Source organism: Corythoichthys intestinalis, chromosome 20, assembly GCF_030265065.1.
Source record: "Corythoichthys intestinalis isolate RoL2023-P3 chromosome 20, ASM3026506v1, whole genome shotgun sequence".
NCBI classification, from domain to species: domain Eukaryota; kingdom Metazoa; phylum Chordata; class Actinopteri; order Syngnathiformes; family Syngnathidae; genus Corythoichthys; species Corythoichthys intestinalis.
The window spans coordinates 25,274,758-25,302,286 of record NC_080414.1 but is presented as its reverse complement, the minus strand read 5'-3'; the positions used below and the strand labels follow the sequence as shown (position 1 = coordinate 25,302,286).

Genomic DNA, 27,529 nt, shown 5'->3' with positions numbered 1-27,529 from the left:
CGACACTCCTATTGGTGCATTCGATACGGCAACGCGACGTTGGTGGTGAAAAGAGAGCTAGACTCCTGGCACTTTAATGCCACTTTAAAGTGCCTAAGACAGCAAAAAGCATGTTTATTTCATATTTTATGCTCCTGAATGAAATAGACCACTTGGATGTGTGTGGAAGCGATCAATTTATATATTAAATTTTATGAATCCCACGCCATGAAAATGAATTCCTTCTTGTATTGACGAGGAATGCGAAGGATGACGTCACCCGACACCTCACAACATAGCATTGCTTTATAGGATGCAGATGGACTGTGGATTCAGCTGATTTTCTGGATTAATTTGTGTATTTTTCAAATCACGCCAGCCAAATGTGCTGCAGGGTTTTGTTGCTGCACCAGGCAGAGGCATGTGAGCCTTTTTGGGTTTCAAAAAGTTTCCATTCACCCCAAAACAAGTCCAACAACTGTGGGACCATTGCACCTACGAGGAAGTGAGTAAACATCGTGTTTTGTATTATGTCAAATACTGGGATCATGGCACACGTTTTAATAAGGAGGTGGCTTGCATTTTGTGGCTGACAATGATCCTCGTCCACCTAGAATGGCACTCTGCCAACGACCGGTGGCTTGTGGCACACCCCTCTTGGTCCTCTTTGCGTGGCCGCCGGGAGAACACTATACTCGGCTTATGCCCGTGTGGTTCTTCATATCGTCCAGACTTTCAGCCCCCTCAGCCCTCATGTGTGCCCAGCAGTAGACCACTATCCTAAGGTTGGGCTCGGGCAGCTATGCGCTCTTCCAACGTCGGTCGGTTTGTCTGGCGGTCATTCTCTAGCTGCTTCCCCGGCAAACGAACGCTCCTGCCCGCAGCAGGGGAATGACTAGATGTAACTTGCTCCCTGCAGGGGGGGTTGCCAATCGGCGAAGACATTCGACAACCCCGCCACCGTGTGATCCGGGGTAGTTTTGTGTGATTTTTCGCTTCATTTCAGGCCAGAATGATACTTGGAAACTCTGTTAGGCTTGGGTTAGGATGTCGGCTAGCTATCACGCCTCCTGGTTTGTTTCCGCTCTCTGAAGCCGGGGCAGGGAAATAAGAAAAGCCGGACTAACTCCGGTGGCATAAAACATCATTCGGGAGGTGCAAGAAGTCGACAGTTTTGACCATTATGGAGGAATTCTGCTTTGACTTTTTTCTAAATCAGATGAAACCATGACCCTGCCGACGTCTTCCTCCAGCTGGGGACGCTAGAGCAGACGTGGCTACACAGCAGATTAAAAGACTAATTTCTCGTCAACTGTGCTTTGCCAAATTGTTGTTTATAGTGGAATTGTCTCAAAATATTATTCTAATTCACATAATAATGCTATTTAAGATATTTTTTTTTTATGCTGTCACATGCACTTAAATTAATGCATTCCATGTTGTGAGTCATTTTGTCATTATGCAGCATGACTTTTGTTTTTGGTTTGTTTTGTAAAATCATTACTGACATCCTTTTCAGTCTCTGGCTTAGCAATTTAACAAGTTCATTTTCTGCATCATCATCGTCTTAGCTATAGCATCTTCTCAAAAACATCTACTTAAATCTCGGATCAGAGCTCAAAACAGACTGTAATTCCTCTCGGTGCATTCACGATGTCAACATCCAATCGCATCATTAGACACCACCTAACATCCTGCACACTCACTATTCCTGGCTTTGCCTTCTGTGAAATTAAAATGAAGCTTATCATCTGTAAATTCCCACTTTCAGGATAGTTAGGACCTTCTTTCATGATCTAAATGTGTAAGGAACATTATGGGTGCAGAAGTTTCAGTCACAGCCTTGTTGAGACAAAGTACTAAGTTAACCATCCAGAACTCCATCCATCTAGAGTCTAGACCATCTTAAATAGCAAGGCATTCATCAGTGAATAAAACTCTTCATGCATTTCTGAACCCACCGCAAACGTTTCTCCTTGTGAGATTAGTTAGGGGTGGCTGAAATACAGCTTTATGCATGACTGCAAGCCTGGGATGAATCCTGTATCGAGAGTTTCTTGGGACTCCAGAGACACTAGCAGCTTAAAATACCTGTTAGCTTCTTATCAGTGGCTTTGTAACAACTGCCCTCTCCATACATACATACATCCATGCATGCATGCATGCATGTCTTCCCATAACAAATGTTATTGTACCTTTATCTGAACAAACTCCTGTCTGTAACCAAACCTATGATAGAACCACATCTGTAATTGAACAGATAAGACAAGCAACATGCAAAAACTAAAACCCAAATGTTTAATTCACATGAAACTGATTTGCATAGGCAACTGAAACGCTGCATTAGGAAAAATCTTGAAAATATGCTGTAAACTGGTGAAAGAAAAATATTCTATTGGTTAAGACAAAGTACATTCTTTCAGACGTCAAGGCTTAACTGCCTTATCTGTCCCTCTGCTATTGCACAGCCTTCATCATTTTGACTCACTCTCCTCTTCCTCCATCTTTATCTTCCACACACTCCTTCACTTAAGGCATTGACTCATGACTCCAGATTTACTCTTGGCCACCATAACTATCCTGCTGATAGTTATGCTGTAATATTGGAATTTGTCTGACCAGTCACAGCGGATATTTTTGGAAGACGAGTGCATGCGATGAGGGCCCTGAGGTGTGCATATGCCAGACAGGTGAAAGATGACAGGCAGTCGTCTTTTTTTTCTTATTCAGGGCACTGCTCGGCTTGCTTGGCTGAGCTGAACAGCAGGTAAAGACACAGTGGCACTTCACCTAAATTAATAGTTCATCCTCTCACAACTTGGAAGACTCAAGAATTATGGTAGGAGTGTCATGGTAGGACAGGCAGAAAACGTGGCTAACAGTAGGGTGGCAGGATGTTTGATGAGGGGAATCAAAGCTGAGGCCAGAAGGTTAAAGTGGATGGATTTAGCAGCTTTATCACTAAGGGTACGTAGGTGCTGCACCAGGCATCGTTTATGGCCCAACATCACATCCGACTGATTCTTCCATCTTTCATTATGCTCCATAAATGAGTGATGTGCCACCGTTTCACTTAATTTAAGAAGTTTATTTCATTGCCAAAGCGAGTTCAGACATAATGTGTTTCTTTTTCGATGTGTGACGAACCACTTAAGGTTTAAGATATTTCACAGAAAAACGATAAGCGCCAAATTACATGTTCAGTGTGTTCGTATACAAACTGTGTTACAAATAATGAAGGATGGAACATTATAAATTTCTGTACACCTGAGTTGACTATGCGGCTGTCATGTTTTTCATCAATGAAGATTAATGAGCATATCCCAGAAGAAGCATGAAAGCTGAAGAATTTCACAAATGAGTGAGAAAATCTGCATAGGTCTGGATATTTAAAGAAGGTACTTAGATTTCAAGTTTGGATGGAGTTTTGTCGAGTTGACAGAACACTTGAAAACCACTTCAGTCTGTTTTCCCTTCAGCCACTGTATTATAATAAAATATCCCAAATAGGGTAAGACAGTAATGGCTTAAATATTAACATAACATAGCTGCCCATCAAAAATGCTGGCATGTCATTTAAAGAAAATGACATTAAATGATTTTGACCACAATGGCACTCAGTTGAGTGTCTATCCGTTGCCAAGGTTCAACAGACCTCTTTCATTCAATCAATAAAACATCAATAAGAAGTAAATCACAATAAGGACTGCTCAAAAAAACTAAAAGAAAAAAAATTACAACTGCGATATCCATTGTGATGTAAAACATAACATTTTCTGTCAAATGATTGCGTAGAGAGCAGCTATCACAATTGAGCTTTTTTCCAGCTGTAGGCAAATTTGAGGCTACTAGTTTGTTGTTTTAAAGAACAACCTTTACTTCTATGTGAAAGTGTGCCGTTTTGGCTTTTCTACAATAGCTAAATCTGTAAGATGGCAGCTGACTCAATCAATGACTTGATGAAGGATATCTTGTTTTTGGAATACATCAGCATTTCGTCTCCAAAAAGAAAAATTATTTGTCTTATAGACTTAGGGGCAGTTTACATGGCGACTCTGCGAGACAAAGACGCAATGACTGTGTTGCGGAGTTGCCTCGTGTGCAAACGGTGTCGGCGAAGACTGAAGGGGAAGACGAAAAATTCTGAATCCTGCCTTCTAAGTGGAAGAATTTGATTGTGGGGGATTGATGGGCGCTATCTACGCATGCATATCAAAGGCTCCTGCGGCGCGACACCGCGCCGATAACGTCAGCACTCGTACACGTCACTTTGGGCGTGCGCAGCGGTGCTACATACAAACATAAAAACAGCAAATATGGCAGAATGTCGGCTTTAATTTACTGCTTTAATAATATTTTTAAATTAAATATGTTGAATGTTTCCATCTTTGTGCCTTTTTGAACAACAGAAAAATGACATCGCTTCGAGTGGGCAGGCATATTTTTTTCCGGGCTGAGGAATTTTGGTGGGGTCAAAGTGCATCATTCGCTGTCGCCTTGTAAATCTGCACTGCTCCCTAGGGCCTGGCATGAATACTACATCGTTTTCATGCGGAATTGCAACATTGTTCGAATGGAGACGGGCCCATACAAATGCAAAAATGAAATTGTTCGTATTCTCGGAGAGTCACCATGTAAACGGCCTCTTAGACACACAATGCAAATTTTATAATTGGGAGCAAAGGCATCTAGGGTTAGTAGATGGGAGGATGAGAAAAGAACCCAATGAAGCAATCGAGACTTCTGCAGAGTACAAATAACACTGATAACATTAAGGTAAGACTTTGGTTCCTTTGAGTTTGAAGGTGACAAAACAGATGTGTTAATACCATCAGTGTGAAATTACACCATCTGAGTTCCTTCTGATTCTTGCTGTCACATCTCACTTTGACTGTCTTGAGTGCATAGGTGGTAATAGGCACCAGCCAAAAGCTGGAGATGTTCAGTGCATTTACATTTACCTAAGGCTTTCACCCTTTTCAGTTGACCTATTTAAAACCTTAGTAACAGTAACAGCTAAAACAAGAAACCCTATACCTTTAAATGTGGTTTACCATGTTCCCTACCAGTTAACTGTGGAAGGAATTCATAGTTACAGAATTTATAGTTAGTTGATAGATTTTTGATGTTTGTGTTTTAAGATTAACTATTTCATACTTTTGATCGGAAGCACTAATACGTAACAGAAACAAGGTATTTTCCTGTATCATTAGAGAATGGATAGGATCTGCTGTTCACACTGTGATCTACTGTATCAAAGGCTGCACTTACATCCTACAGCACACCGAAATAGAGCATTCACGCCCATCAGCACCCATCATTTTGTCATTTGTGTCTCTGACAAGAGCAGCTTCAATAGCTATACTCTGATAGAATTTTGAGAAGAGCCCTTTTCCCTTTTGTGTTTCTTGCCTGTAATTTAGTCTTTACCACCACCAAGATTTGTTTTTTTCCCCCCCAGTATTGTCAGTAAGCAAGGTATGGCACACCAAGAAGTGCTGAAAAGATTAAACAAAAAACGGTTATGGGTAAAAGGTTGGCCAGAGGGAGACCTACTGATATTTAAAAATTGATAATAATTATTTAAAATGATAATAGTTGAAGTAAATCCTTACGCCCTCAAATTCACATGGATATAAAAACATTTTTCACAATAGCACACGCCAGGAGCCTTCCTATCTACAAAGATATACTATAATAAATGCATTTGCGCTTAACATGTGCTGCCCTGTCTCACCTGCTTTGAAGCAGAAATGATTGTGAGAGACTGCTACCTGGATAACTCGGGTCACCTTCTATTGTAAGATGATGGATGTGCATGGAGAAGCAGCCCCCAGGCTCCATTATTACAGTGCTAATAGTTAAGAAAGTTGTAAAATTGATCAGATGTTAATACCTGATCCACCAAATTCACAGATGTCAGATTAAAATCAGTTTATTTTTTGGGGGGTCTGGTTCCGTTATGGGTTTCCAGAGTTGTAATCTGAACGTTATCTTTTTTTTGTACTGTATTCCTTTGCGTTGACTATGAACGTCTTCTGCTCTCTTAAGCTCAGTACTAGGGATGTCCCGATCCGATCGCACCAGTTTTCAAAGGAACAGAATCTGGTGAAAAGGATCAGGTTTTTATGAAATAAAAATTTATAAATACTGTATATAAATATCTATATTCGGATTGGGAACCTCTTGGTACCTCACGATACGATACAATTTGCGATACAAAGCTCACGGTAACGATGATCTGATGATATAACGATAAATCCATTTTCGATACATTTGTCAGGAAATCATTCTAGGATATTCTACAAAAAACTAATAAACAGAAAAACAAGCTTCTGCTGTAAGTTGGAATGAGTTTATCAGTAGTAGACGTCCAATCCGTTTGAACTGAGAGGGTGGCAGTGAATGATTCGTTCATTCGCTGCCATCCCTCCACTTCGTACGGATTAACGTCTATGGCTGTCAGTGGCAGCCAATGCCAGGCAATTAACCATTTTGGGGCATTTAAGGTCATTTACCTGCTGATTTTCAGTTACTTCCTGTTGATTTTGGGGTATTTTATGGGTCACTTGCTGTTTATTTTGCGTTACAGAATAGGAAGTGACCTGGGAATCACCCAAATGAATAGGCGTGACTTAAAATCAACAGGAAATGACCTGTAAATGCCCCGAAAATCGGACCGAATGACTGTGAATGCTCTGGTTTTAAATGGACGAACTTTCCCAGTTTAAATGGATTGTGTGTCGAGCACCGTCAATGGCAGCCTTTTTATTTATTTATTTATTTATTTATTTTTTTGATACCTTTTTAAAACGATATCTCGATTCTTGACAGGAGCATATCGATAAGCTTTTGGGATACAAAGTATCACAATATATCACCATTTCAATCTTTTGTCACACCCCTAATCTATATGTTTTTCCGCTTCATCATGCTCGTACGTCCTCTCACTCTCCTTGCTGCTGCTTTTCTTGGTCGGCAGGCAGTTGGAGTTTGCTACTTACTTAACAATGATTGACAGGTTTGTAGCTTTGATGTGGCCAGTGAGGGCAAGCTCTACGGTCAAAGGCACAAATGTGTCAATTATCGTTTAGTCAATCTTCATTGTCTAGAGGCTGTTCTTGGCAGCGTGAGCGTGAAAGCGTGAGTGAATTTGAGTGGACTCGTATGAATTATGTAAATGTTATGGAGAGTGATTAAAAGCATGACGTTAAAGCTGAATCAGAGGTGGGTTGTAAGCGTTACATTTACTCCGTTACATTGACTTTGAGAAAAATGTACTTATAAGACTAGTTTTACCACGCCATGCTTTTTACTTTTATTTGAGTAGATTTGTGAAGAAAAACGCTACACTGACTCCGCTACATTAGCCTGTACTAGAGTCACTACTTTTTTTTTTTCTTCATGTTTACCAGCACAGTGGCTCACCCAGTCTCACCAATCATACGCAGCAACAACAATCACATGACTCCATTATACCAATTAGACGTAACAATACAGTTACATCACCATAGAGGCGTGCGAAATTTCCGATTCTTAGATTACCGTATTCACGATTCGGCCGTGGAAGATTCGAGAAGGATTCACTAACATCCAAATTCCGATTATTTAATTATACCCAGTAAAGTGGAACTAAAACACAGTCAGTGCAGTCTTCGGGACGCAATGAGGAACGGACCGACAACTTAAGCCGCTAGATTAAAAAAAAAAAAAAAAAAAAAACTTGACTACAGCCGCTCCAAACAATGCTCAGTGCTAGTTGCTACAAACATATGCCTCAGCCACATAATGCTACTGTAGATATCACATGAATATAGAAATTGATGCGAAATGACAGACGGCGGCGTTACAACATGTATACAGAAATAGATGCGAAATGACCGGCGTTAGTAAACAGCCGCTGTGAGGACAGTCATGCTCTTAGGATGGGTGAGTTTCAATTTCCATTTTATCAGTTGAAGTTCAATGATTCTGGTATATTTTTAGCTTAATATGAGCATCTAATAGGTTATAGTATAATAATAATAACAGTTCATATAGATGACCTTATGCTGAGAAAAAATATGCAATTGTTTTAAATAAGTTATAAGGAATTACTCAGTACTGGACTAGTTTTTTCATGGAATACATTTTACTTGAATTTTTTTTGGATGACGACTTTTACTTGTACTTGGGTAGTATTATTTTGAAGTAACGCTATTCTTACTTCAGTACAATTTTTGGCTACTCCAAGCACCTCTGAAGGTGATGCAATAAAAAAATTGCTGGTGTATATTGATAAAAATGTTAGGCACACACGTGCAACCAAAGCAAAAGTAATTATTTTCCAATGTCATTCAGGCCTAATTTATGTTTTTTTTTTTTTTTTTTTTTTTTTTTTTTTTTTTTTTTTTTTTTTTAAGGGCTAAAAAGTAACAAAATAATCCAGAAATACAATGGCATTGACAAAGGAAACAAAAATATTAGGGCCGTCAAAATTATCGCGTTAACGGGCGTTAATTAATTTTTTAAATTAATCACGTTAAAATATTTGACGCAATTAATGCACATGCCCCGCTCAGATTAAAATGACAGCAATGTAATGTCTGCTTGTTACTTGTTACTTGTTTTTAGTTGTTTGGCGCCCTCTGCTGGCGCTTGGGTCCAAATAATTTGATGGGTTGGGGGAGTGAGCATGGTGTAATGACATCAACAATGGTGAGCTACTAGTTTATTTTTTGATTGAAAATTATACAAAATTTAATAAAACGAAAACATTAAGAGGGGTTTTAATATAAAATTTCTATAACTTGTACTAACATTTATCTTTTAAGAACTACACGTTTTTCTATCCATGGATCGCTTAAAGAGAATATTAATAATGTTAATGCCATCTTGTTGATTTATTGTTATAATAAACAAATACAGTAGTTATGTACCGTATGTTGAATGTATATATCCGTCTTGTGTCTTATCTTTTCATTCCAACAATAATTTAAAGAAAAATATGGCATATTTTATAGATGGTTTGAATTGCGATTAATTACGATTAATTAATTTTTAAGCTGTAATTAACTCGATTAAAAATTTTAATCGTTTGACAGCCCTAAAAAATATGTATGTTTTATATTCCGCAACACTTCTGGAAAAAGAGGAAGTAATGTAAAAAGTACAGTACTGTAAAATGTTTGGAACTTTTGTTCAAATAACAAAAAAAAAAAAAATTTTGTTGTTGTTGTTTTTTTTGTATCGGATCGAGACTCTATAGAGCCTATCCACCGACGTCATAAAACCACGTGCTCGCTGTATGGTTCCGCCCACTTGTCCGTCATTTTGTCTCTGTATTAGCATTGGTTTCAATTGATCGAGGAATTTAAAATGCATTTCATGGAAGACCCGGTGCTTTCTGATGCCGTAAACTCACTGGATGTGTTGCATAAAAGGCGTTATGTGGAAAAGCTTCGTTCTATACAGTCGCCAGATCCATATTTGATGCCTAAATCGATGATTTTTGACCGGCTGCCTTCACCGTCTCTGCCTGACCCTGATATTTACAACTATCTTGTCCACACAAAATCAGCCTATTCTCACAAAAGTTTGAAAAACTTTAAGAGCTTGGAGGCTTATAAATGCTACGTTGCTGGTTGGGTGAAACAGGTCCTCGTACACGAAAATTCAGCAGGAATCTTGTGCTCGGAAGGTGAGTTACGAAATTTTCAATTCAAAATCTTTTGTTCTTGCTAGCATCCACTGTCAAGTCTAATGTATTTCATGTCATTTGTCAATGGAGCTAGGGCTTTTAATGTTTATATGGTTTAGCGATAGCACTCACTACATACATACGTATATGTTGTCGGCGATTAGCCTAGCAATGATCTTAATTGTGGTTGTCAGCCCAAAACCCTCTAAATATATATTAAATGCATCTTACCAGATATAAAATGACTACTACATAATCTGTGGTAATCGTTTGGAGCCCAGTTTTCTCGTCGAATTGCAGCAGCCCATCTCGCTCTCTCCTCTCCGTGTCTCTCGGAATCCGGTAGAACTTCAAGTCTCTCCGTCTATCTTCTCTGTTATTGCAACCGACCGCCACACACGCCTTCACCATTTTGATTATTAATGTTAACGAGCAGAAAAACACGTCGTAAATAGGAGGAATGTACGTAGCCGTAACAGGTCAACACGATGTGTTGCCGGACAAGTGGGCGGCACCAGTCAGGAGAGCGGAGTTGTGACGTCACGTGGGTAGGGTCTATAGGCAGATTCTCAAAATTGGGTGACTCTGGTGCAAAAATATGGGATCGGGAAATCCCTAATTAGTACCTTACAAACCTTGAGTAAGACTTTTCACCATCTGTTCATCCAGCCATTTGCTCTATTTCCGCTTCTTAAATAAAAGCGCCAAATCAGAACATCTTACCAAGTACTAGTATATGCCTCCAAGTTACTCATCAGTTGAAGGTATGGCTTAAAGTCAATTTTAGTCATTTAGCTCCCAGAAATTATAATGAATTGCTTTATTAAATCCATTAAGTCCATAGCTGGTAATGCATAGATTGCCCCTTTTGGTTGGAATAAATAATATCCCCTGGAGAAAAGTGTCAGTGTAAGAGGAATCATCAAAAATGGCACAAAATGCACATGTCAGAAAGTTCTTCATGATGTTGTTAACACAGCTTTTAGAGATAAGATGTGGATCTTGGAACTCAAACATTTCAGAAGTCACTATTAAAAAACTCTACTCGTTTCCATTCTGGGAATACAAAGAAATAATTTGGCCAACAAAAATATAATGAAGGTGCATGGAGAAGAGACCAATATAGAAATTATTCCTGCTGGGACATGCCTGCTCACATTGTTTTCCACTTGCTTTTTCCTTTTATTTAAAAAAAACAAAAAACAAACAAAAAAAAAAAACTACTGTTACATAAGGGTTGTGACAAAATATCGAAATGGTAATATATTGTGATACTTTGCATCCCAAAAGGTTATCAACATGCTCCTGCCAAGAATCTAGATATCGTTTTAAAAAGGTGTCAATGTTAAAAAAAAAATAAAATAAAAATAGGAACCAACAAGTTGTTATCAAAATCTTCCACCATGATAAAACCCCTCGCAAAAAGTATGCAATCACCAGTCTCAGACGAGCTCTCACTCAGACATTTTATCATGTAGAACAAACTCCGATAAAAAGCTTGAAAAAAATAATTAATTAGTTCAAAAGTGCAACTCTTTAGCATTCAGAAACACTAAAAGAAATCAATAGAAAACATTGTGGGGGTCAGTAAATGTTACTATTATAGAGCAAGTTCAGGGAAATATATATGGAATCACTCCATTCTGAGGAAAAAAATGTGGAATCATGAGAAACCAACAAAGAAATAACAATCAAAACACATCTCTAGTATTTAGTAGCACCACCTCTGGCTTTTATGATGGCTTGCAGTCTCTGAGGCATGGACTTAATGAGTATTCTTCATCAATTTGGTGCCAACTCTCTTTGATTGCAGTTGCCAGATCATCCTTGCAGGTCAAAGCCTTGCTGTGGACCATTTTTTTCAATTTCCATCACAGGTTTTCAATAGGGTTGAGATCTGGGCTATTTGCAGGCCGTTTTAGCTCTGTGGCATGATGCATTGTCATCTTGGACAATGACAAACATATTTTCAATTGAATGGATAAGAAAGCTGTCTCAAATTTCAATGTAAACTTGTGCATTTATTGAAGATTTAACCACAGCCATCTCCCCAGTGCCTTGGCCTACATGCAGCCCCATATCATTAAGGACTGAGGGAATTTTGATGTCTTTTTCAGGCATCATCTTTGTAAATCTCACTGGAGCGGCACCAAACAAAAGTTCCAGCATCATCACCTTGCCAAGAGTGGTGCTGTTCAAGTGAGACCTTAAATGGCCCGAAATTACTGAATTGCCTGACATTGACTGCCATAGATGTTCAATCCGTTTGAAGTGGGAGGGATGGCAGCGAATGATTCGCTGCCACTTTCCCAGTTCAAATGGATTGGACGTCTGCTAGTTATAAACTAATGCCAATTCACACTAGAAGCTTGTTCTTCTCTTAATTAGTTGTTTGTAGAATATCCTAGAATTAATTCCTGACCGATATATCGATAATCGTTGTATCGCCATATCGTCAGATCATCGTTATCGTGAGCTTTGTATCGCAAATCGTATCGTATCGTGAGGCACCAAGAGGTTCCCACTCATATGTTACATTGTCTTTTTGTGCTATGGTGTAACAAGTGTGGTTGTGGCATCAGTATGTCCAGTGAAGAAGCTGCATGATTTAAACAGTGAGTATAAAGGGAGCTTGAAGTTGCCAAGTGCAGTGTGTGGGAACACATTCACTTGAAAACTCGGCGGTTGCATGCAAGACTGCATCCACTACATCCAGTCCTTGAAAAAAAATGTTAAATGGCAATAAGACATAAAATATGTTTACCTAGTGGTGTTTTGCTGACACTTGAATATCATATTGATGATAAAATTGTTGCTGTTGTTGCAAAAACTGTAAGAAATGTTCTCCCTTGTATGTTAAATGAATTACAATTATACCTTGTATAAAAAGGGAGAGCATTGTCACTGGGGACTCAATCGGTCTTCTAGCAGACTCCAATGTCCGTGCTAGCAAAGTGTAGTCTAAAAGACTGTAATTGGGAGAAACAGTCTCCCTGTTTTGAACTTGGAGTTATGTAATGAACCTCTGTGCGAACCACAGTTGTTCAAGTTTAAGGATATTCATTAGCACTCTGGGTACCAGGACAGCAGAGACCTCAGGTCATTGATCTACAATGTAGTTTTATCATCAGACTTGTGATAACATGTCCTGGACATTGGTTGAAAAGAGGCAAATATAAATATATAATGTGTGCAATAAGTTCATGTATATTGTTCAACTATTCCCTTTTTGTCGACCAGAAAATCACTGAAACAAACCATCCACTACCATAGCATGTTTTAAAGATCACTCACAAGGCGCCTGGAGGTGATGAAGTGAAAGCATGTATAATGCATATGCATTCTGGTCCTATACCAAGCGTTTTAAAAGTAGACAGCATGTGTTTAAGGCAAATGTCAAATGGACCCTCTAGCATTAGCATTTCGTAACACAACAGCTGGAAGCAGAATAATTTAAGTTTACAGTGCCAAGATACCATGCACCACGTGACATGAGTAACTTCCCTCAGTATGTTTGTTTTCCTAATACAGTGGGGAGAACAAGTATTTGATACACTGCCAGTGGGTTTTCCCATTGGCAGTGTATCAAATACTTGTTCTCCCCACTGTAGGTGTCGAATCAAATTCAAGATCATCATTATCTGTATAGACAGATATAATATTGCTAGAGGAGGATTATGTTAGAAATAAGACGGCAAACAATTATTAAAGTTCAATTATAAGGAAGGCATTTGGCTTAGATGATGTGAAAACTGTACTGTAACATGTACATTTATTGAAAAATAGTCAAAAAGCTCATGATTAACTATTACTTCAAGCTTTAAAGTGCCTGTGACAGCATAAAAACAATCTTAAATAGCATTATTATGTGAATTAGAATCATATTTTAAGAAGATTCGACTATATACACCAATTTGGCTAAGCGCAGATGACGAGAAATTTGTCTTTTAATCTGCCGTTTAGCCCCACCTGTCATTATAGCGCTCTAGCGTCCTCAGCTGGAGGATGACGTCGGCTGGGACACGATTTCATCTGATTTAGAATTCAGCCCATTGAGAGGGAATTATTCAGAACGAGGAAAATGTGACGAAGACAGCAGCAAAATGCCATTGTTTCAATCTCTCTCCTCCAATATTTTTACAGGATATTCGTTTTATCTCAGTATTTTTACCAATTGCTAAATAAATGGTTTTGTCATGACAAATAACAGTCTTGTGTTAAATGGAATATGAAATATTAAAAATGCATTTATTCAGTACGACATGGCAAAATTACTCCATAATGGTCAAAACTGTCGCCCGAACAATATCTTATGCCACCAGAGTAGTTCGTCCGGCTTTTGTCATTACCCTGCTCCGGCTTCAGAGAGCGTTAATAAACCAGGAGCCGTGACAGCTAGCCGACATGCCAACCCGAAACGAGCGGCGTTTCCAAGTCTTATTCTCGCCTTTTGAAGCAAAAAAATCACACAAAACTTCACCGGATCATGTCACATAGCTGCGGAGTTGTCGATTGTCTTCACCGATCGGCAATCCCCCCGGCGGCGAGCAGTTTACAGCTCATCGTTCCCCTGCTGCAGGCAGGAGAGCTCGTTTGCCGGGGAAGCAGCTGAAATATGACCGCCGGAAAAAACGGCCGATGTCGGAGGAGTGTGTAGCTACCCGAGCCCAATCCGAGGATAGTGGTCTATTGCCGGGCACACGAAGAGGGCAGAGGGCGCTGGAAGTCTGGACGATATGGAGAACCGCACGAGCATAAGCCGAGTATAGCGCTCTCCCGTCGGGCACGCAAAGAGGACTGAGGGGGGTGTGCGCGAGCCGCCGTCGTCTGCCGAGTGGCCTTCTCGGTGGACAAGGAGCATTGTCAGCCCCACAAAATGCAAGTCACCTCCTTATTAAAACGTGGGCCATGAACCCAGTATTTCACATTATACAAAACACAATGTTTACTCACTTCCTCGTACTCCCAGAGTTGTCGGACTTGTTTTGGTCAATCTCCGCGGAATGGAAACTTTTTTGAAACCCAAAAAGGCTCACACGCTTCTCCCTGGTGCAACAACAAAAGCCTGCAGCACATTTGGCTGCAAAATCAGCTGAATCCGCAGTCCATCTGCATGCTATAAAGCAATGCTGTATTGTGAGATGTTGACCCGGGTGAAGTCACAGTCCCATTCCTCCTTAATCCAGGAAGTCACTCATTTTCATGGCGCAGGATTAAAAAAATTGAATACACTAGTATAAATCGATCGCTTTCACACACATCCAAGCGGTCCATTTCATTCAGGAGCATAAAGTATCATGTGAAATATGAAATAAACATGCTGTTTGCTGTCATAGGCACTTTAAATGTCATTGTTGATTTGTATAGTCAGTTAATTACTTTGAATGCTCGTTGAGTAATTGTTTTTTAGTTTTTTTTAAAAAAGTAAACATAGCTATGCTACTAATGATTTACTAGTTTTATACTAGGAGTGGGAACCTCAGGGCACCTCACGATACGATACGATTCGCGATACAAGGCTCACGATAACGATTATATCACGATACAGCGATTATCGATATATTGGTCAGAAATTGGATACATGAAATTCTACGATACAACTGTTGAAACGAAAAGAAAAAAAAAAGATATTGGAAAATAGAAAAAAATACTGTTTAAGTCATTTATTAAAAAGTGACACCTTTTCTGTGCAACATTGCTGTAAAATATAAATCTACTGCAAATTGTGCCCCTGCACATATAGAGGAAACCAACCACGACCACTGATATCGCTTGGAGAGATCACGATGAATGGCACCCTTAATTTCTTTAAAGTTTTAAATCTTTAAATAAATAAATAAATAAAAAGTGCCGTAGGTGTCAGCAGTTGAGCTTGGAGTGGGGCAATGATAAAATTGGTGGGTCTTTTCTTCGTATATGAACTTTGTTGCTTGGTTTGAGCACTTCCGCTATCTGCTTCAGCATTTAAGATGTCAGACTTGCTCAGTCACAGTCTTCCTCACCTTAAAAACAACAAAATAAAACAAAAAATATTAGCTACTTCATAGCGTTTGAGTTGAAATCCTGATTTTTTTTTGTTTTGTGTTGGAAGTATTGAATTAAAAAAAATATTAACTGAATGTATAGAAATTAAAAATTCAATAATTACCTATTTTTAATATGTAGGCTACATTAATTATCATGCACATCACTTTATATATCTTGGAACCTATTCAAACCATTTTTATAGCTTATTGTATCAAAATGACAGTAATAACAGTTTGTGTAGTAAACTAGATGGAAATTGGTTCTCAAATAAATCGGTAAATTCATGTGGGCTTGTTCGATATTCATTTTCATCCAGTTTAGGGTCCTGGTTTATTTTATATCATTCAACACCAAATGTCATCAAAATAATACTTGTAAATTAAAAAGTCAATTACATTGCAAAACTTTCTTACCTCAAGTGATGAAAGCAAAGCTCACAAACTCCAGTGTCCACTACGTCACCAGCTCCCAGTGAAACTTATTTTTCTTAGACAATTCTTGCATACAGCAAAGTCCTTGTTCACCTTACTTCCTTTCTTGTTGGTGTAAAATCTAAAGTGTGTCCCCATGTGTGATTTGTAGCAATATTTTTCTCATTTTTTCCCTCCACCGTTCTCACAGAGCTTTTTTATTTTTTCAACTCACTTGGAGCTTCTCTTCTTCTCTAGACAACTTGTGCGCATTTTACCCTCACTGCCACTCCAGAGCGCCCCTAGTGGACTGCCAAGGAATTGCTCAACAAACATTGAGCAGTTTACAGCATCCATACTCCATTGTATGGCCAATATGTTAAATAAAAGTATCGATTCTTGGCGGGAGCATATCGATAACCCATCGGGTTGCAAAATATCGCGATATATCGCTGTATCGAGATATTGTCACACTCTTATTTTATACTTTAAATTAGATATAGTTTTTTTGTTGTCGTTGTTTTCGCAGAATGATATCGTTCGAAATTCTAATCCCACAATTAAGCATAGCTTTGCACTCACAACACTCAGTGGTATGGCAATGTTCTTGTTTATTTAAATCATTTAGCTTCTGGTGCCTTCATTTGAAGTCCCACTCGTCTCTCCTTCAAACACATTCTGTCAGATCAGATTTATAACACAACTGCCTCAGATAGATTGGGTGTCAGAAAGGCCACCAGACAATCTAAATGAATAATTATCATCACATCAATGGTAACTTATTTGTTCGTGGCCCTTCCTACGGTGTTACAGTGCTTGCTACATATAGGGCACACAAACGCCACAGAATAAACTACTCAGTTCTCTAGAAAATTTAGTTGAATATAGTAAGGCACACTAAATGATGTGACAGTACATGACTGAAGTATGGTGAATCAAAAATGGTATGTCGTATGTATCAAACGTTCTTTCACTACAAAATAGTTCCCAGATATAAAGCTCGATATAAAACTAACCTCATATATAATGGACTTGAAGGGCAGAAGAGCTATCACTGTATATTACCACTATCCTGTCCTATCGTCCAGTCTATGCAACCAAGCAGACTTTATTGACCTGTTCAAGTGAAAAGCTCAGCCAAAGCACTTTCTGCACGTCAACAGAGGATGTTGAGATCTTTACAGCAAAAAGCACAACAAGCAAAGGTCAATCATAGCTAGAGGGTGAACAAAGTGGTGAATTGAGACATGAACTTCTCTTTGGTGCAGATGGACTAACAAAAACACTAAAATTGAAATACTGCAAAGATTGTGTACAGCCAGCGCATTTAACCCCGGGTGAATCGTTGCGCAAAAGCGTCTGCAAGGAAAGGCTAAGAAATCATGTTTTAGAAGGACTGACAATGTTGTTACAGTTCTCTCATTGACTAAATCCATGTGTTTTGAACACTTTATTCATAACATATTTCCTCTTTCTGTTGAATAAGACAGTGTAATGTAGATTCTAAATGTAATTCTTTAAAATTAGAACTCTTCAAAAATTTCTTTTCATTTTTGCAGACAAAAGTGAAATTATTCAAAGCTATTTGTCGTCTTTATGGATTAACCCCTTAACGACGGATGTGTTAGCAGTGACAAATTGACACATGCGTACTTTGTACTACCATAACTTCTAAACGATTTGTGGTATCAAAAATATTTAAACGATTCCTGAAATCTGAGAGGTTGCGCTTAACTCATTCACTCCAAGCCATTTTCACCAGCGCAAGGCCCTTCACTCCCGGCCGTTTTTCTGGATTTCAACTGATTATGCAAGGCCCACAGAAATTTCTGTTCTATTGCTATAACATGGAACCCACCAAAAGAAAGATTACTCTCTTCTTTCAGCTGAAAAAACGTAAGTTCATATCTTTATCCATTCTTTAGAAATCAGCATTAGAAAATAGCTTAGTTTGAGCAGTTTTCCAATTTCTGATGAAAAAACGGAGAAAATGAGCTTTTTGTAAACGCATACATTTCAAACATAACTTTAACACAGCTATTTTTTGCATTAGTTACATCCCAAACATCTGAATAATGTTTTCCTTTTACAAAATATCATAATGAACAAGACAAATAGAGCTTTTGATAGCAAAGTAACAATTGACTGAGAAATGACGCCTGTTGTCACCGAGATGACGCCGTTGTTGCCGCGTCTGCCGTGTAAACTCGTTTGTCTGTATCACAAAGATGGATTCTTTTTGAATCTCTGCAGGGTCTGCTTGGCGAGCCCGCTGCACCGGTGGTCTCAATCGTTTTGCTCAGTAGTCCAGCGCCCGGCATTCCAGGCGTCCTCTTGGTTGTTTTGTTCGGTCGTCCGCCGCCTGACATACTGCCGCCAGCGCTCCGACCGTGATGCCCGGCCTTTCATTGCTGTTGAATCAGGTTACGCGTCTTTACAAAATGCGCTTCTGCCCTCCAGTGGCCAGTTTTATTGCTTTAAAATGGGTTTGGAGCCTTGTTTTTTGTTTCTCAGACAGATCGCAAGCTATAGATTATTCTTGTAAAAAAAAAAAAAAAAAACGCAAAAGACGTATAAATACGTTTTTGGGACAATGAAGCATTTAAAAATAGAACGTATTTATACGTTTCTGGGAGCAAATGAGTTAATAGCCAAATAGGTGTCATTGCTGTAATCTCACTCTCCTACCGCCAGGAAACCAGCGAATCAGCTCCAGCTGGCAGTGCCGCATTTACGCATGCAACCCGTTGAACTACTGCATTAGAAACACACAGAAAAGGAGAAGTCAGAGTGGTAAAAAAACAGCAAATAACGACAGGTTTTAATATTATTTTGCGAGGAAATGCCTGCAAGACGGTCATTCAGGACAATAAAACCTCCACAGAGGTTTAATGAAAGTTTGAGAGGAATGCCGTAACGGGAGGAGCAACTTTTGGTGAAGAAAGATATCGATTGTTTATCAGTAGTTGAACACTCTCTCTGTACTTTTGTCAAGCTCATTTTTACTTTTTGTACGGTACTTTATGTATAAAACATGTTTGTATTATGTCTTGACCTACAGTACAATATACAGAGTGTTAATGCGCAAATGTGCGCATGCCAATCTACTATGTATGATGCGTGCCTCGTTGGCTTAGCAACCATATTTGAACAGTGGAACATTGTCAAAGTCGTGTTTCAAAGTATATATAAAATTATGTTCATGTATGTGCAGTAATCCATACATTGTTGATTATACAGCGTTTGTGACTACTACTGCTACTTTGTTGGGGGCTGATGGGAGAAATATAGTATGACCCGGAATGAATCAGCATATTGCATTGATTCCCTATTATGACTGTAACCTTGTTATCTTCGCCACTTTGGCGTCCTTGTGATGTAGGATTCCCTTTACCTTGTTTTCCTCGTCACTTTGACATCTTTGTGATGTGTGATTACAAAACATGTGTCAAACCACGTGTAACGAAACCGTTGGATCTCAAAACATGTGTAATGATACCATTGGGCAAGTGGCTCGTCACCTGAGGGAAGGGGCTGACCATCTCTTCTCTCATGTGATGCACCACTATAAGAGCTGGGGACTTTTCCCTCTTCGGTTAGAGTCTGCCGTGGATGTCGTATGGATCGCTCGGCCTATATTCCTCTGCAGCTCTACCGGGGTGTCGGCTCTCCGCCTGTTTGTCAACGGTAAGAGTTTTGATTGCTCAAAGGAATATTTTGTGTGCTTTAACAGTAGCGCGGGGATGTTGGAAGTGACAGTCAATATCTAGCGTTGTTGTTGTTCTTGTTTTTTTTCCTCTTTCTACAATAAACATCGTATATTTCACAAAAGTGTGTGTGTTGCTGACTCACTGCGGACCCGGAAATTTCGGAAAACGGGCCGTCCCACACTCCGCTTCAGTTAGTCACACTCAGTCTTAGTTCTTCTCAAACACATGCAGCAACCCAATGCCAAATTTAGGTTGAAAAGGTTTGAAAGCGAAAAGGTTTGAAAGCTGTACAGCATACAATAGGAATAATTGTCTCAGGAGTGATTTGTTTGAGAATTCAAGTTAATTATTATATTTTTCGTACCATGCATACATTTTGAAACGTGACAAAATCAACGGGAGGAATTAGCCGCTACATAATTGGCGTTATACTTTGCAATATTTACGTAAAATAAATGCTAGCTGCCCGTTTTTTTGCTTTTAACCAAGAAGCGAGACTATTTTACGGCCACATCTTTAAAGAATTCAGGGATTTAAGCATTTATTCACAAGAATTTCAACGTAAAAAGCTCTTTGTGGTGATAAGGCGGCGCCACAGTGGCTTAGAGACTAGCAGCACATTCGACATACTTACGTAAAATATTTGCTAACTGCCGTTTTTTTGCTTTTAAACAAGAATCGAGACTGTTTTACAGCCATATCTAAAAAGAATTCAGGGATTTAAGCATTTATTCACAAGAATTTCAACATAAAAAGGCGGTGCCACAGTGGCTTAGAGACCAGCGCACATTCGACATATTTACATAAATAAATGCTAACCACTCTTTTTTTTTTTTTTTTTTTTTTTTTTTTTTTTTTTGCTTTTCACCAAGAATCGAGATTGGTTTACGTCCGTATCTATAGAGGATTCAGGAATTGAAGCATTTATTCCCAAGAAATTTCAATGTAAAAAGCTCTTTGTGTTTCCACTCGGTCAGCTTTGATGCAGATAGGGCCCCTATGAATTGGCCCCCTGCCCCGTGTCCCGTCAATACATTATGAAGTCTATGCTGCTACATTTTTGTGTTGTGATCAAGAACAGCTATACTGTGTATGTGCTATGAAATAACAATAAAATAAGTGCTCGTTACACTCGCTACACTGGCTTCCAGTGAGTCAAAGGATAGACTATAAAATACTACTGCTCGTCTACAAAACACTTAATGGCCTTGGACCAAAATACATGCTTGACTTGTTAGATTCCTATGACACATCTAGACCCCTAAGGTCGTCTGGAACGGGTCTTCTGCATATTCCAAGAACAAGAACCAAGCAGGGTGAGGCAGCATTTAGTTATTATGCTCCTCACCTCTGGAACAAGTTACCTGAACGTCTGAAGTATGCTCAAACTGTTAGCTCTTTTAAATCAGGGCTAAAAACGCTTTTGTTTAGCACTGCATATCCATAACTGGCTATATATTTCAATCTACCTGCTTTCTATTCCTCTTGTGCTTATCTCCATTGCTGATTTCAATTATTATTATTAGTAGTAGTTTTTGTTATATTTTAGTTTTATTTTTATTTATTTTTATTCTATTTGTGATTAAATGCGATCTTTTGTCTTGGTTTTTACGTTGTATTGATTTAAATGTGATTTTTATGATCTTCATGTGATGTAAAGCACTTTAAATTGCCTTGTGTTGAATTGTGCTATATAAATAAATTTGCCTTGCCTTGCCTTGCCTTGTCTTCTTCCTCAATTGACCTATGTCTTGGAGAGGGCTGTGGAGATGCTGGAGCTGGAGATTCCAGTGTGGTCATAGATCAAAATCGCAGAGAGCCAGCATAGGTTGCCAAGGCTGCAAACTCTGTCAAATGAGCACTGCCGGGATGTGTGAGACATGCAATGTGGGCCTGTCTCTCCAGCCAGAGAGGAACTGCTACTGGCAGTTCCCCCAAGGCCTCTGAGGAATCAAAGGCTAAAAAATGTATGTAGTTTTCATTTTATGGCCAGTTTTACACATTTTTGAGGAAAATAAATTTTATTGTAAAAAGTTATATATATTAAATAATATTATGTATAGGGATGGGAATTGATACGATTTTTACGATTCCGATTCCATTATCGATATTGCTTAACGGTTCGATTCTTTATCGATTTTAATTTCGGGAAAAAGAAGAACAAACATTTTGATTGGCATCAAGTTTGTTTAATCAGAAGTCACAACCTTACAAACTCACAACGAGGTCAAAAGAGGCCCAAAGCCTCAATGTTAACTGTGGCAATAAGTGGCAAATGCACAAGAATGTGTAACATTTTACTGAAACATTTTTCTAATAGAAATAAAAAATATTGGTATATTTTGGCATATAGGTCGTTGTTCTGCCTTCGGCAATGTCCCCAAACTTTTTCCTGTGAGGGCCAAATAACTTTTCCCTTCTCTGCTGAGAGGCCGGGGTCAGTTTGTAACAGAAAAAGTGTGACGATTGCAGGAGTGCGAAATGTAAAAAAAATATTGTTTTTCAGAAAGCCACAATCAAATAACCCTCTGTGGATTCTTCACGGAACAAAAGTAAATAAAATAAAAATAATAATATAATAATAATAAATAATAATAGCACTATTAATTAAATAGATAATAACCAAATAACCCTCTCTGAGTTATTCACTGAAAAAGGCCAGGAAATAAATAACACTACTGAGGGAGAAAAAAAAAACAAAAAAAATTCAAAATGCTCTCTGGAATTGTTCAGGGGGCCGGACCAAATATGGAGCCGCGGGCCGTAGTTTGGGGACCCCTGTTTTTATTTACCAGTATATTGAAATGCATGCCTTTTAGTTTTTATGGTGCTTTCACGCTCAAGTGGTGGCGCCCTTGCGCTTCCTCACGCGAAGAAGAGCGCGCTTACACGCGAAGAAGAAGAAATGCCGCATTCAAGCGAGTGAGCGAATTAGTGAGAAAGGGAAACACTGCCACGAGCCTACGTTCTTTGTTAATGTTTGTAAAATATCTACAGAGCCAACGCCTGTATGTATCATCTTCTGTGTTATTGTTGTGTGTTTCCACTCGCGATCGGACACTTAAATCCAGTTGTGTAGTGGTTTAAACGATGTGCTAATGCTAGCGAACGCATGCTAACTGTTTGTTATTACTGTGTTAGCAGCTAATCATCGCTGATTTACGTTGATGCGAACCTGTTTGTTATTGGAGACGAAATTGATTTGTTTCATTTCTATTTTTAGTTTCAAGTGATGGTTGAATAAAGTCAGCAAATTATACCAACATCTTCTGCATCGTCATTTGGGAGTTTAGCTAGCTGTATAGCCAGGACTGAGCCTTAGCGTCTCGGTGAGGACAATGCAGTCTATTCCCTCCCGATGCAGTTATTTCCATCTCGCAGTGACTGCAAGTCGCTTTGTTGTAATTTTTCCTCATGAAGTGAAGACACACTTGCGAGCGTTCGAACCTACGTCATTGTCATTGTTATGTTTACGGCGGCAACGTTCGTGCTAAACTATAGTAACCTTTCATTTTCACCCTTTTTCCTGGTGAAGTGTAGCCAAACTTTGGAGTGAGTGGTTCTTGGCGCCATGCTAGTTCGATGCGTCTGGACAAGAAGACACGTCACGACGCAATATGCGTCTTTAGGGATCGTTAAAGGGATTGTTAAGGCTTTTTCATTGTGACACTAGGAACCGGTTCTGAATTGGAATCGGATTTTGATTCCCATCCCTAATTATGTATATATATTCACTATTTTGCACGAACCCATAGTATGTAGAAAGGACAAAAACACCTATGACAGCACCTGCTGTTTTTGTTTAATTTTCAAATATAAAACTATTCAGTCTCATTTTTTTATGGTGAATGTTTATCCTAACTACTAGTTGAATAAATATTATCACGCTACAAAACGTTTTGTTGAGCTTGTTTGGTTGTCCACGGGACATCAATATTACCAATTTTGACACAATTGTTTTGATATATATGTATATATATATATGTATATATATATATATATATATATATATAATATTGTTTTGGTCTTTTTGGGTCCAATATGTAATAATTAGTCAGTGAAGAAAACAACAGCGTGGATATGAAGGTTATAGTGTTCTGATAAAATGAGACCTAATTTGACAATTGTTTTTTTTTTTTTTTTTTTTTTTTTTTTTTTTTTTTTTTTTATATAAAGGCAACATCAATGGCATGCAAATTTGACAAAATAGGCTCAGGTGTTAAAGGCATATAGTTGTGTTAAAGGGTTGCAGTAATATAGTGGACTTGTCTTTTCCTCTTATTTTCATTTCATTTTCTCTGACACTTTGTTCATCTTTCACCATTGAAAAAAACAATGCTTTTAGAACATAACACTCATCAAACGTCCCTGTTTCATGGTTGTAAAACTAGAATTCAAAATGGCACTAGTTAGTCATTTAGGAATGTAACCGCTTGTTTCAGGCTGATAAAATTGACAATCAGTATAAACAGAATCTGAAAAAGTATTTGAATCGGGAAAACAAAAATACAAACTGCTTATCCACACCTAAAGAGTCCAGTTAAACCTGTTTTATTACCTGACCTCAGATTTTTTGTCAATTTTACAAATCTGCTAAGAAGTCAAGTGGAATTGAAGGCAGTGCTGCACTTTGACACCCATTTGCAAAGCCATTACATTCTCAGATTTAAAGCTATTAGTAATACTGATTGCTAAGGCTCAATGAGGCTTAAAAAGCTGGATTTGTGACCATCAAGAGAGTCTCAATTTAAACATCCAGCACACGGCAAGATTGTGAAAGTACCATAACAAGCGTTAATGGCAATGACCGAATGATGTTGTTTCACTTCCTTTTATGTTCAACACCCGTCTCCACTGCTGCATACACAACATGAATTATGCAGGAGTTGCTCATCAAGTCATCTTTTACTAATGAGTAAAATATTTTAGGTGCGTATGAGTAGCATAACAAGTTCGATTATTAGACTGTTTCTTACACCACGCACACACACGCACCCACACACACAAGCCTGAATTCAGGAGTGACGATTGGTCATTAGACAAATGAGCGCAATCATGTGTAGATAAGTGCAGTCTCACACGGACCAGAGACTCTTCTATTTGGGTCAAGAGCTCCTGCTGGTGTCTAATAATGACTGATGGGTACTAAAGAAAGCATGGAAAGAAAACACTGAACAAAAAGACATTAGGGGTACTGTTGTCATAAGTAGCTCCGCATGCAAAGACTTAGATTTGGGGCTGGGGTTGAATGTCTGAATCCTGATGTGGATGAATGAAATGGAATTGAAAATTAACAGGTTGTAGGCAAGGTTTTCTTTCATTTTACACTGATATCTTGTACATATACTGTAAACTGTAGTCTATGTATATATGCTGAATAGCGTAAAGCACGAATGCTATTTTTAGACCGCAAGGCTGTGTGACGTCACAATTGTAAACCGGAAGGGGGTCTACATATAAGCGCGCTTGCATACAACCAATGCTAGTACTACTTGTTTTCTGCTGGTAATCTTTCAAAAAAGAACATGCAGAGTAAACACTGTTGCTATGGAGCTTGCAAAAACCGGTCGTTTTCTTCATATGTTTCCCGAAGCCAAAAACTCAGAGGGGAAAAATGTGAACAAGGGATCAACTTGTGCGGATGTCCTAAAGACCAGTTTAACACCAGCTAAGTGAAGCCATTCACTTTCATATGCAGTAAAAAATTTGTTGGGGACCACGGTCCTACAGATCAACAATCCTAATCCATTGCCTGCCCCATTTTGATATTTTTACTTCTTTTTTAGCGTGTCGTTTTGCCGTGCTGCTTCTGTCTGACAATGAATGACCTGGAAAAAAAATATATATATTTATACATCACAACAATCATGTTGGCATATTTTTCTAAAATACAGATATTTCAATAAATTAGACATGTTTGGCCTTGGTCTTTTTATTGTAAGCCTGTTCATGCCTACAGGTAGGCTCTAGATTTAACAGCTTTACCTTTTCTGTTGAAAAGAAACAACCTTAGGAAGGGAGAAGTGTAAATAAATTAATAGAATTAAGATTTGTGATTGATGAAAAAATTAAAAGTGTTCGTTAACTGTCTCTGAGTAGCATTTGCGGTCGCTACACAAAAATCGCAATATAAATTACCCCCAAGAACGTTCAGAGACGTAAGACAGAGGATATAATATATACGAAAGACAGGGCATATGGTGGTAGAGGATAGCTTATTGAAACTGGAGAATGTCATCGTCAGTGTCGTAAGGCAATGCACACAAGAAAAAGGTGTCGATAAAAAAGCTACCTCTGGACCAGGTCGGCTCTTTTTCTCTTGCCTGGAACTCCAGACTCACCGGGTCAAATTCCCAGTCCGGAGCAAGCCAAAGTAAACAGACAGTGGAGTGGACCAATCGGCGACGGGCGGACGTGACGTTGGTAAAGCAAATAGAAACTCTAGCGCAAGAAAGCACATCTTCTTTTAAAAGAAATGCTTCCAGTGTGGTCAGCTGCTGGAGTTTTAGTGGCACAATCTGTTTTTAGTCATTTAAAACCGAATTTACCACGGATTGGAACTTATTCTCGGCTCTCCCATTCGCCATCTCTGTTGTTGTGGAGATGACTTCCGAAGCGCAAAAGTGACGTTGTTCGTTAAGAACACGTGACGCAAATAAACAAATCTGATTGCACGGATATGCTCGTTCTGGCTCGAGAGGCCAATGTGGAGCTGGGTCCCAGACTCTTCTCACAGGGTTATAAACATACAGTGAGAACAGTATGGCCGTGCCAGGCAACTTTTTCCCGTCTTTTTCAGCCATCGACACTCAAGCCATCTCTTTAACTGAACGTTTGTATGTTCTTCCTCATCTTTACCAGTGAATTTTGCACCAGCGACATCATTTTTGGACAGAATTGGTAGGTTTAGGTCAGTAAACATCTGGTTCGTGCACTATTTACATGCATCCAGCATTAGGGACAAACACGAGTTTGACCCCCCTAGCAGCAGTTCCTAACGTCATGAATATTAATGAGCAAAGGTGCCGTGTCAAGTGCAGTACGCTATTGTCATTTCCAGGCCCGTAAACCCTTTTCAGAACTGCTCTAAAATGTTTCGATATTTACCCGGTACACACTCATGTGTTAACGCAATATGGCAGCTCTGTCGACCCGGACATTAGCTAGAAATTTACCAGTGCTTTACCTAGCCACAACTCCGGTACATTAGTGCAGGGGTCCCCAACGACCACCACTAAATGCGCCTTTGGTACCGGGCCGCGCAGACATAATAATTAATTTATTAACGACTGCATTCTGGCCGATTGACTTTGGCCTTTGCCGCTTAACACACCAATATCCCTGTCTACTCTAAATATACAACTACAGGATAGGAGGTCGTCATGGAAATGCACTGATTGGACTGTTAGCAGTACATCTTGTTTTGTATATCTATGTGCGCTTGGCCTCGATAATAACGTATGATGTAGGTCGTTGCCCATCACATTTGTTCCAGGAAATAATTAGCCCCACACTACAATGACTGAAATATGGATGTCTTTGGACAGATTTTTTTACGGGAAAAGGGGAACCTGAAAAGCCAAAAGATGAGCCTACAACCTCGAAGAAAACAAAATCTAGGCTACTTCCCAGTCACTAAAGACCCACGAACTGCAAAGGAGTGGATTCATGACCTTTATGTAAATAAACCGAGTGATTCGAGCATGTCTGTGCAACAGGAATAT

The 27,529-nt window shown here is 39.0% G+C and overlaps 1 protein-coding gene across 2 annotated transcripts in view; it reads left to right on the top strand.

Moving 5' to 3' along the window:
• LOC130908721 (protein FAM200A-like) overlaps positions 1-27,529 on the top strand; it is a 143,138-nt gene that overhangs the window by 58,846 nt on the left and 56,763 nt on the right. For both annotated transcript variants that reach the window (XR_009061639.1, XM_057824462.1), the window contains exon 2: positions 27,353-27,484. Coding sequence is in view for 1 of the 2 variants with exons in the window: in XM_057824462.1 (XP_057680445.1) it covers positions 27,392-27,484 (93 nt within the window). In the remaining variant the exon portion in view is untranslated. The remainder of the gene's footprint in view (positions 1-27,352; positions 27,485-27,529) is intronic.